Genomic DNA, 11,564 nt, shown 5'->3' on the forward strand with positions numbered 1-11,564 from the left:
GCCAAAAAAAAAAAAAAAAGAAAAAATGGCTCTACTTACTTAGTCATCTAACTGCCTAGAAAAATGGTGTTTCCTGGCCACAGAAGAAGGGAAGAACCTAATTCCTTTAGCTATCATTACTATCATTCTTATTATCCCCATTTTGTAGTTAATCATAGAAAATTTGTAAATCTTTACCTTACATTGGATTATGGCACAAGTGAATGAAAATGACGGCCTTTTGTAACTGACTCCAAGGATGGGGTGGAAGTACTTGGCCTTTAGGCTGCCTGCCCCTGGGCCCATCGTCCTCCTGTGCAGCGCCCCGGGGTCCGAGGCAGCAGGAGGAGCGTTGTGTCAGGGCCAGGCTCCCAGAGCCTCCCACGAGGATACCTGCGTCCTCCAGCCTTCGCCCCCATAAAGCACCTTTCCTGCTTAGAGCTTCCAAGCCCAGCTCTCCTAAATCTCACAGGATTAACAACTGTAAGGAGCCAGAGGGTCTAACCCCTTTGTTATACAGACAGGGAAACTGAGGCTCCGGGAGGAAATCGCCAGGCCCACAGTAAGAGGCCGGAGCTGGGATCCCTGAACGCCACGTCCTGTTCCCCTTCCGCGTACATCCCGTACTGCCTCTCTCCCCGCTTTAAATAAAGACAGACAGAAGGTAAAAGGCGCACACTTGTTACATCTCTCCCCCACGGTGCCCAGCAGCCATCAAGGAAGGACCCAGCTTCTGAGGTATTTTCCATCTTTCCTGTCATTAAGCTGGAGCCGGGAGGGGGGGGGGGGGGGGAAGGACTTGAGAGGAGGAAGATGGAAAAAGATAACCTGATAGGAAGTTGAGCAGGAGATAACATTCCCAGGCTCCTCTCACCCCTGTTCCCCAGGGTTCGAGTCCTGTGGGGTTGGGTGGGGGGAGCCTTCCATCCTCATCTTCATCTGTTCAGCTGTGAAGTTACAAGTCTTTCAGCACTTCCTGGATCTGAGCCACGACTTTGACCAGTTTGGGCTCATTGAAGTAACCATCCAGAAACCCATCTCCTCCCTGGGAAAGCAAGAGGAACAGCCTCCTGAAAGCTCCCCCAGATCGGCCTTCCCCGGCCTCAGCCCCCCACCCCCAGCCCTCCCACTGCTTCCGCCGGGAATAAAAAATAATCCTAAAAACTCCCATTTAAAATTCGTAAAGCATTTACCCCCTAGCAGCACCGGGGAATTAGTATAGTATCATCTCCGTTTTCCAAATTAGGAAATCGAGTCCGGGAGATGTGAAGGGCTTGTCTTGGGTCACGCTTTGTGGCCCAGCTGGAAAGTCAAACCCGCGCCCTTTGACTCCCGAGCCAGAGACTTTCCAGATCCAGTCTCACCTTTTTAGAATGCACCAGCTTGCCCGCCACAAAGACCTCAAAATCCTCACAGGGCTGGGGTAACTGCTCTTCCACCTAAGTCAGAGACGGGGACGGGGCTCAGGGCTGCAGTGCCCCCCCCCCAGCTGCCCGTGGTGTGCCCGACAGACCCCCACCACGGAGGGAAGGGGATGGCCTCCGCCAGCCTGGGAGGGGTCTACTCACAAAGACAAGGCGTGAGGGGAAAATTTCATTCAGCTGCTTCTTCAGTCTCTTGAACTAGAAATGGGGAAGAGGGATCAGCGGGAGAGGGGGGGAGCCTCTGCCTCCTCCAAAGGGCCTCAGATAGGATCTTCTTCTCCCCCTCCTCCACTCCCCCCACCCATTTCCCAGGAGAAAACTCACTCACCCGAAAATGGTAACTTCAGGAGTTGCTGGAACAGATGCAGAGACAGATTCAAAGACATAAAGGCAGACTCAGACAGGAGAGTCCCCGCGCAAAGATACAGCCAAGGGGGGCAGAGATGTTCCCCAGGTTGGGGGAGAAGAGACACAGATAGACGGGAAACACCCGAGATGGAGGAGAAAGAAAGAAGAAATAGACATTGATAGAAAGAGCAGGAATATGGACAGAGACAGAGACAGAGAGACAGAGACAGAGACAGAGAGACAGAGACAGAGACAGAGAGACAGAGACAGAGACAGAGAGACAGAGACAGAGAAAAAGACAAAGAGAGAGAGAGAGAGAGAGAGAGAAGAGAGAGAGAGAGAGAGAGAGAGAGAGAGAGAGAGAGAGAGAGAAAAAGATAGAAAGAGATACACACACACAGAGAGACAGAGAGACAGACAGACAGAGAGACAGACAGAGAAAGAGAGACAGAGAGATAGAGAGACAGAGAAGGAAAAAGACAGGCAGAGATAAAGTTATCAATAAACAATAAATCAAAAAATCAGACTCATTTATATGTCACCCTTTCCCCCGTTTAATAAATAGAGACCAGTTACTTTATAGATTTGCAATCATTATAAATATATTATTGGATTCAACCTTTACAACAACCCAGTGAAGTGTGAAACAGATGCTAGTGTTAAACTCCTCATTCTCAAAAAGGGGAAACTGAGTCTCTGAGAACTTGTTAACGAGATAGCGTAGGCAGCGAGAGTCGGGAAGGGGATTCCAGCTCCCCACGCTCAGCATTACCCCGCCCCTACACACACACACAGACACACACATACACACACATACACACACACATACACACACACGGACACACACACGGACACACACACACAGACACACACAGAGAGACACACACACACAGACACACACACAGACACACACAGACACACACACACGGACACACACACGGACACACACACACACACACAGACACACACAGAGAGACACACACACACAGACACACACAGACACACACAGACACACACACACGGACACACACACATACACACACAGAGACACACACAGAGACACACACAGAGAGACACACACACACAGACACACACACACACACACACCCGCACTGCCTCTGCTCAGAGAATCCCAGCCCCGGCCGGCGAGCCAAGCGCGCCCGCACCCGTCCCTGCCCGGAGAAAGTCCCTCCTGACCCGGGACTGGAACTTTGCCTCGCGCTGAGCCCCGGGTGGGGACCCTGAGGCAGAGAGAGGAATAAGGAGCGCGGGGGAGTCCGAGAGAGGGGCCAAGGGCTCTAGCGCATCTTCCTCCGCCCCGCGGGACACGGGGAGCCCCCTGCGCCTGCCCGCAGTTCGGCCCCCGGCTGGGAGGCGGGGCCGGAGCCTCGTTTACCCGAAAGCCACCCGGATCTGGATTTGAGCGAGCGGTTCGGGTTCGCTGAGGGGGGGGCCCGGGCCTCCGGGCTTGCAGGGATCGGTTTCCATGGCCCCGGGGGACGGCGTCGCCCTTCTGACAGCGCCCGCCCGCCCCGCCGCCTCCGTTCCGACTCGGGATTCGCTCACAAGAGGGAACGGTTCCATCTCTGTTCGGCTGCACTCGCCGCCCCAAGGGAGCTGGAGGGGGCTCCCGGCCAGTCCCGCCCGCCAAGGGGACCCCTCCAGCCCGCTGGGAATCACGGGACCGCGGACGGGGAATTAAGAGGGACTTCGGCCCATTATTTTGGAGGTTAAGAAAGAGACCTCAAAGGGGACAAATCCTCGCGGGAGGCTCTCCAGGTAATACCTGCCGGGGGCTGGACCGCGACCCAAGCCCCAGGATGCCCTTCTACAGTATTACTTTGACTCAGGACTCCCCCTCCCCCAATTCTCTGTGTTCTCTATCTCTCTCGGTATCAGTCTTTCTCTCTCTCTCGGTGTCTCTGTCTCTGTCTGTATCTTTGCCTCTCTCATTTCCCTCCTCCAAGATGGTCTCAGAATCCCCAATCTCCAAACAGCAGCTAGGCAGAGGAGGGAGAAGGGATTAAAGACTGTGGAAGCTGGGAATGGCAAAGGATTTTTAAGGATATTTCATAAGAACCCTATAAAACCATTTATTATTATTAGAATCCAAATGAATCCTCTCTTCCTCAAACCTGGATGCAGCCATTGGAGGAGGGGAGTTTTGGACCCTTGGAGCCCAAACTAGAACCCAAGCTTTCTGGAAAGACTGGAGATGAGGAATAAAGGAAGCATCAGGGGAAGTGGGGGGAACTTTTAGCAGATGGCCTGTTCTCCCTCCATGTCTGGGTGGTCCTGCCTCAAACCCCCTTGCATAGAGCTACAGTCAGTGTCAGGGGCTGAAGAAAACCTCAGGCCCGCTTTCTGGCCTCCTGCCTTTGGCCCACCTTTTCCAGGACGCTGCCGCCCCACACCCCCCGAGATTCTCCAGAACCAGTGTGGCGGCAAGGGGATGGTGTTGGGATTTCTAAATCTTCTGTCCCCCTTTCTCCCATTTCCCACTGAGTGCCATTAGTCTCCACCTCTCCCAAGCCCGGACCGAGAAGTCTGCCCTAGCGGGATCCTGGGGCCACGACCAATAAATAAATACTGAGTAGAATAAAAATCATTCACATATGAATCCGGAGAGATGAGGAAGGGGAACTGTTGTAAATATTCTTTTTACACAAGTCAGAGCGGGAGGTGAGGTCCTTGACTCCCCCCAATCCAGAACTCCTGAGTTGATCGGGAAGAGGCGCCCCGAAGTGGGCTATCAGGGCAGCTCCCTTTCTCCAGGTGACTTTTCCTGCCTGCTGCAGGCCTCGGTTTCCTCCTCCCTTGAGTGTGCCGGGAGGAAGAGGGGAAATGTCTGCACAAACAGCAGCAGCGGAATAAATATGTTAATGTCTCTGTCTACGAGGAATCTTGAGTGTGAAGTCCATGGAAAGGTTGAGTCAGACCTAGAACAAAATGAGAAGCCTGGAGCGGTCGTGGAGGAGACCCCGGCTTGTGTCCTCCCCCTCCTGAACCACCCATTTTCCAAAGGAGGAGAAAAAGAGCTTCAGCCTTTTCCCCTTCTTCCCCCGCCCCAGACAAGTAAAAGGGGGAAACCAGAGGCTGAGGGCAGCTAGGAGAGAATCGGAGGGTGGAGTCTCGAAGGGAGGGAAATGGGAGGACACTGACCTCTCTGCCACAGAGGGAGCAGTCTGGGATGACGTAAATGGGTCGGGGATCTCTGTCCTCGGGAAAGCACCAATCTTCAGCCCTGACGGGGAAGAAAATGGGGTTGGAGGGAGGAGGGCCCCAGGCTCACCCCGCGACTGAGAAGGCGCCCTCAGAAATTGTGGGATAACTCCCTGGAAGCTCGAAGGGGCCCTTCAAGCCCCGGATCCACTTCCTCCTAACCCCGCAAGCCTTTTCTTTCCCCTAATCCTCTAACCCGATGCCCAGCTGTTCCCCGGCCCAGCAAAGAAACCCGACGGGAGAACTAAGCGATGGGCCCCGCCCCACCCGTCCGAGAGAATGGGCGGAAGGGGAGAAGACTTAGTCACCTCATCCCCGACGGGTACTCCAGCAGTCGCTGCGTCCGCTCGCACTTGGGCGCTTTCAAGTTGCCGGGACCCTGAAAAAGGGGCGCCGAGGAGCCGCCGTCGTGAGCCCGGAGATTGTTGAGTGCGTCCGCTGGAGGCGGGGGTGGCGGGACGGGGTCCGGGGAGGAAGGAAGGGGCCGCGCCCCCGGACTCCGCCGCCGGGCCCGGGCTCTGACCAGGAGGGCGGCGCCTCCCGCCACGATAGCCAGCAGTAGCACCAGAGCGAAGGGAAGCCCCAAGGCGGGGGGCAGGGGCACGTGCCTGCGTCGGGCCGCCTCTGGGGGCCCGTGGTGGGGTCCGGGCGGGGGCGGGGCGGGAGCAGGCGGGAGCTCCGAGCCCTCTCCGTCCGCCGGTCCGGGATTCACGGGGAACTCACAGCGCGCGCCCATGTAGCCCGGCGCACAGGAGCAGACGTGGCCGGAGAAGTGCGCGTAGCAGCGGCCACCGTGCGCGCAAGGCTGGGGATCGCAGGGGTCTGCGCGCTCCCGACAGTCGCGGCCCCCAAAGCCCAGCGTGCACGAGCAGCGGAAGCTGTGCGCGCCGTCCACGCACGTGCCCCCGTTGGCGCAGGGCCGTCCGGCGCAGTCGTCCAGGTCGCGCTCACAGCGCGGGCCCCCGTAGCCGGGCCTGCACCGGCACAGCACGGCCCGGCCCAGGTCCAGGCAAACGCCACCTGCCAGGGAAAAAGCCCCGCGCGTCACGGCCCCTGCTCGGCCCGGCGGAGCCTCCTCAGCCCGGCCGTCCCTTAGGGCGCCACGCTGGAGAAGCCCAGATCTCACACCGGGAGACTGGGATCCGAGTGGGAGAGACCTCCGAGGGCGCGCGGTCCCTTCTCCTCAGCATGATTTTCTCTTCCAGATCCCGTCCCTCTCTGCCCTCCTTTCCCGCCTCCAGCTACGCCCCCTCGATCCCCCGTCGCTGCTCACGGCTTGGTCTTCCCCAACCCTGCTCTCCCTCTCCCTCCTCTTGGCTCCCCAATAAAGGAAAGAGCGAAGGACTCTGGTTTCTAGGTCCTTCTGCCGCTGCCCCTGGCCTCCTGGTCCCTTTGCCCCAGACCTCCCGCCCACGGCGCAATGGGAAGATTTGAAGGGCCTGGATTCGAGTCCAAACCACCCCTGACCTTCGGAAACTGACTCAACTCAAGCTCTCGGGGCCTGTTTTTTCCCTCTGACTTCTCATGGGACCAAATCGTTTCCAGTTTTAAGCCTATCTATCACCCAGGTATCTTTGGGCCTCAGTTTCCACTTTATTAGACGAGAGTAATGGGCTGCACCATCTTGAAGACTCACCGTTGCGACAAGGCTGGAGGCTGCAGCGATCCATCTTCTTCTCACAGTTGGACCCATGGAAGCCTGGTGGGCAGCGGCAGGTGTAACCAGCAGGGGTTCCGCCATCCACACAGGTGCCCCCATTGAAGCAGGGCCCATCAGCGCACGTCATCCCGATGACCTCACATCGTTTCCCATAGAAGCCCCGTGGACATGTACATTCGAAGTCCCCGGCCACCTCCTGGAAGCGGAAGGGGTGGGGGTGAAATCTTGGCCCTGCTACCTATTATTATCTTCCCTCTTCTGAGTCTCAGTTTCCTCATCTGTAAAATGAGGGGACTGAATAGATCCCTAATTGATCCCTTGTCCATTGCCCACCCAAGGGCATCTCCCTGTTTCCCTCCCGTCCTCCTTCATTCATCTTCCACATTTCTACCAGAAAAATCTTCCTAAAGCACAGCTCTGGTACTGAATGGCTCTTCTCTGCTCAGAAAACTTCAGGGACTTCCTCTTGCCTCTAGGATAACTCCTCAACCTGGCACTTCCCTCTCTTCCTAAGCTGAGATGCTGCTCCTTGAGGCATCTTTCTAAATATTTCCTTTTATGGAGTTTCCTTCTAGATGCTGCCCTTCATGGTATCTTTCTAGATACTTAAGAAATTCGGGACTCAAAACCAACTGAACTTGTGACTTTTCCCTAAACTCGAAGTCGCATCCCACCTCCACCTGGGAATTCGCTTCCGATTCTCACCTCTCCAGGTCTGTCTTGTCTTCTGTCAAGTCTCAGCTGAGGTATTGCCAGCTGCTTTAAATCCTCCCCAGCCCACTTCCCACTCCCCTTCCTTGCTAGTGCTTCCCTCCTGCTCCACCTCTCTCCAGGTGACTTATTCCTATACCTTTTCCCTCCCGTGTAAACCCCTCAAGGGACTTTAATTTTTGTCTTTGTCTTCCCAGAGCATAGCACAGTGACCTGCATCCTGTGGGTGCTCACAGTGACTTGGATCCTGTGGGTGCTGAATTAAACTGAGTCTAAGCACCATTCCTATTCTTAGCCCTGGGATGCCCTACTTGTGTCCTCAGGTTGATTCGTCCAATTTCCCTCCCATTTTATAGATGAGTAAACTGAGACTCAAAGGAAGATGAAGGAACTCTCCCCCTTTCTCTGGCCCTCAACTCCCAAGGTCTTTCAGTCCTGTTCTCTGAACTTTGCCTCCTGCATATATCCCTTCCTCTCCATGCTCATGGCCTTCATCCCAATTCCAAGGCCTGGACCCAGATCCAGCACAATTCTAGATAATCAGAGGACTGAGCGACAATTTGCTGATGGATTGACATCAGGGATCATCATGATGACATAAAAAGTGTCCTGGATTCCAGTTAGGCAAACTGGATTCAGGTCCTGATTCTCCCACTAACAGGCAGGTGACCTCTCTGAGCCTCAGTTTCCCCAGCTGTCAAATGGGAGTACCGATCCATGTAATAGATGGACTGTCAGGAGGCAGGACTTTAAGGTTCCCAAAACACTTTCTGCACGCTGTCCTGTATGAAGTATTATCCTTATCCCCATTTAAGAGACAGAGAAGCTAAGGTTGTTAAGGGAAAAGCCACTTGCTATTCACACGGCTAGCAAGTATCAGAGACCATATTTGAACTTAGGTGTTCCCGATTAATTCCAGTACGCCGTGCTGTCCCGCACGTTGTAACCTTAATGTTCTCTAAAGCCTCAATTTTAGAGCATATGGGAAAGGGACACGGGAAGGTCAGAGGGAAGGTCAGAGGTCAGGAGAGCAGGGCTCATACTAACACTGCAGCTGCCACCGTTGGTACACGGGTGCTCGTCGCACAGGCCAGCTGGGAAGAGGCACCGGCGGCTGGAGAATCCTGGGAGGTTGGAGCAGGTGGCCCCGTTGGCACATGGCTGGAGGCTGGAGCAGTCGCCGCCGCTGGGGGCCCGGATGGTGCAGAGGGGGCCGGTCCAGCCTTGGTAGCAGTGGCATTCAGCAGGTCGCTCACAGTAACCGTGCGCAGCGCTGCAGCCTGACTGACAAACGGCTGGAGGGGGAAAGGGGCCCAGTAGGAAGAGGGAGCAAAAGGAGGGAGGAGGCAGAGGGATGGCCAGAGACAAGAGCGGAAAGGCATGAAGGTTTGGAGCAGAAATATTGGGCAAGTGGGGGGAGGAGAAAAAGAGAGAATCAGTCTGGGGAGGGGGAAGGGTTAAACCCCAAACTCGAGGTGTTGGGGGCTGAAAGTCCACATCATTCCGGGGGGGAAAGAGAATAGGGCTTGTCCCTTAGCGGGAGGTAGGGTCCCGGGCCCCGCCCCCTTCCCCTGGTTCGCTCACGCCGGGCGCACGTGCTCCTCAGCCCGGTGCGCACCCCCCTCCCCCGCCACCGAGCCAGCCCTCTCACTCACGCCGGGCACACATGTCTCCAGTCCAGCCGTCCATGCAGACGCGCTCCCCGTTGGCGCCGCAATGGAAATGGCCCAGGGGGTCGTCCCGAGGGCGGCACAGGCGGGCACAGGCGGGACCGTAGTAGTGAGGCTCGCAGCGGACCCGGTAGGAGAAGAGCAGCTCCCAGCCCCCGGCCTGCCGGGCATCCCGGGCCCAGGGTCCGCCCACCGCCAACCTGTGCCGCCCAGCCAGCCGACTCAGCAGACTCCGATCGGGACCTGCCAGCAGAGGGGCACGGTGACGGGGACCTGCGGCCTCGGCCAGCCCCATCTGTGCCCCGAGGCTGGCCGCGGGCCTCCCCCCTCGCAGATTTGGGAGCTCTCCAGAACCCAGCCCCTCCCCCCAGAAAGAGTCCCCATAAATCAGCTCCATAAGAAACCTCGAAATAACCGCCCCGCCCACCTCCCACCTGGAACCCCGTAGTATCAGCCCTGCCCAGTCCCACCATCCTCCCAGCTGCGATTCGAGACCGCAGGGTCCCGGGAGGCTCTTCGAAGCAGACGCAATCTCTGACCCGGCGGCTTGGAGCCACAGAACTCCCTATTAGGGCGCAGACCTGCCGCCCCCTCCTCCTGCTCGGTCCCTCTCCCACAGGGAAACTTCTAGATACCCAGTTCCCCCGCCCCTCGGAGATCGTAGGCCACGCCCCCTATCGAGGCCGGAGGGTCCCTGCCCCGCTCCTTGCTCTTTGGTCTCCCCCGCCCCCGCCCGCGCGCTCCCCATCCCACCCAAGGGCCTCACCTGGAAGCTTCTCCCCCGACTCTTCCTTGCTCCTGGATTCAAGTTCCTCCCTCCAGGACTCGATGATTAGCGAGAAAGTCCCCTGGAGGAGAAGGGCAGAAGGGACGGGGGGAGGGGGAGAGAGTGTTAGCAGCGGGGCAAGGGGCATTCGAGGAGGCGAAAAATGATGGTGTGAGAGAAGGGAGCTTTCCTAGTTAACGGGGAGAGAGGCGTTGGCGCGAGGGGAGAAAGGGTCCCCAAAAGTTTTAAAAAGAGAGCAGAATGCTGGGGAGACATGAGCCTGAAGGAAGAAGGCGCTGCTTGGGGGAGAGAGGATCTTAGGGTCCCGGGGTCAGCAGCGAGGGTCAGGGGGGCGCTGACCTGGAAATGGGGAGAAGAGGCTGTGTCTGCTCGTCCCCAAGGAAACAGGAGCCCATGAGGAAAGGAGCCCCGGGACTGGGCAGCGGGGGCTTCCCGGATACCAATCTATCGGGACAGGGGCCGTTTCTGGCGGGGGGAGGGGGGGGATGAGGAGGGGAGGTTTGGGAATGGAGGTCCCTCAGAGTTTCAGAATTAGAGTCTGGGGAGGAACGGGGGTCCGTCCTGCAGGACCGCAGCATCTTGGGAGATGGGAGTCTCCGAGTTCTGGGGATGGGCTTCGTCCAGCGTCTGGGGAAGGCGGCTCCATGGGATGGGAGACCCGGGGAGGACATTCCTGGACACCTGAGGGCGGGACTTCTGTGGAACTGGGCGGGAGGGGGGGACCAGGGGCGCTGGTGGGAGCTGATATGGAGATCTTTATATGGTGAATGGGGGGGGGAGCGGAATCTAGGTCCTAAGGCTCTTGGGGAGCGGGAATTCTCTCGGTTCAGAGGACTCCTCACCGGCCAGGCGGTACGGAAGGGCACACGGATGAGGCCGTCAACCAGGGAGAGCTGCGGTCCGGGATCGGTGGGGTCCTCGGAGTTCGGGGCCTCCGGAGAAACGAGCGCCGCTCCCAGGACACACGGCAGCTCTGGGCTCCGATCTGGCAGCGCCGGTTTCAGGCAGACACGAAAGACGAGACGGCAGGAACCCTGAGGGCCACACGGGGAGTTCGGGGTGCCCGGGGACCCTGGGTCGGGCCGGAAAGAGTGGATTTGCAGTTCGAAGACCCCGGCGCAGCGGACCTTAGGGAGTAACAGAGGGATAAGAGGTCAGAGTCCCAAGAATCCCCCCTTCTGCCCCAGTATCCTGCCAGCTCTTCTCCCCTGGGGCCACCCCATGCCCCCACCTTGCAAAGGCAGAGCAGAGAGACCAGCGCGGCCAGGAGCCCGGCGGTCAGCGGCCGCCTCGAGGCCATGGCGCAGGGTCTGGAGGCACCCGAGGCTTGGAGAGCTTTATAACTCGAGGCGAGGCCCCGCCCCCAAGGAGACCCCGACCCAGCTCCGGGGGAGGGAGAAATGCGAGTGTGAGAGAGACTGAAACAGAGAGAACAGCGACGGGGGGGGGGGGGGGGACACAGAAGGAGGGAGAGACAGAGAGAGCACAGAGAGGGAGGGACAGAACAGAGAGGGAGGGAGAGACAGAGACATAGAGACAGAGAGGAGGGGGACACAGAGGGAGGGGGAGAGAGAGAGAGGACAGAAAGGAAGGGAGAGAGAACACAAGAGAGGGAGGGAGAGACAGAGAGAGGGAGAGACGGAGGGAGGGAGAAACAGAGCACAGAGAGGGCGGGAGAGAGAGAACACAGGGAGGGAGAAAGAGAGACAGAAAACAGAGAGGGAGGGAGAAAGACAGAGAGGACAGAGGGAGGGGGAGACGGA

At 57.7% G+C, this 11,564-nt stretch overlaps 1 protein-coding gene across 1 annotated transcript; it reads right to left on the minus strand.

The window, feature by feature from the left end:
- Positions 1-639: 639 nt before the first annotated feature.
- On the minus strand, positions 640-11,101 carry DLL3 (delta like canonical Notch ligand 3). Its single transcript, XM_051990867.1, has 13 exons — positions 11,033-11,101; positions 10,644-10,946; positions 9,781-9,862; positions 9,000-9,257; positions 8,392-8,639; positions 6,610-6,871; positions 5,282-5,993; positions 4,914-4,995; positions 3,148-4,690; positions 1,732-1,756; positions 1,548-1,601; positions 1,344-1,418; positions 640-1,024 (listed from the first exon to the last, which is right to left on the minus strand). The coding sequence occupies exons 1-9, from the start codon at positions 11,099-11,101 to the stop codon at positions 4,685-4,687; spliced, it is 2,022 nt and encodes a 673-aa protein (XP_051846827.1). The 3' UTR covers positions 640-1,024; positions 1,344-1,418; positions 1,548-1,601; positions 1,732-1,756; positions 3,148-4,684.
- Positions 11,102-11,564: the final 463 nt, after the last annotated feature.

The sequence above is a fragment of the Antechinus flavipes genome, chromosome 3 (genome assembly GCF_016432865.1).
Source record: "Antechinus flavipes isolate AdamAnt ecotype Samford, QLD, Australia chromosome 3, AdamAnt_v2, whole genome shotgun sequence".
Classification (NCBI taxonomy): Eukaryota; Metazoa; Chordata; class Mammalia; order Dasyuromorphia; family Dasyuridae; genus Antechinus; species Antechinus flavipes.

Coding starts and splice junctions, on each gene's coding strand:
- DLL3 (XM_051990867.1), bottom strand. CDS start 11,101: ATGGCCTCGAGGCGGCCGCTGACCGCCGGGCTCCTGGCCGCGCTGGTC. Junction 5,994..6,609: donor CCTCCAGCCTTGTCGCAACG/GTGAGTCTTCAA, acceptor TTTCCCTGGCAG/GTGGCGTTTGCCTGGACCTG. Junction 4,996..5,281: donor GAGTACCCGTCGGGGATGAG/GTGACTAAGTCT, acceptor CTTCCCCGTCAG/GGCTGAAGATTGGTGCTTTC.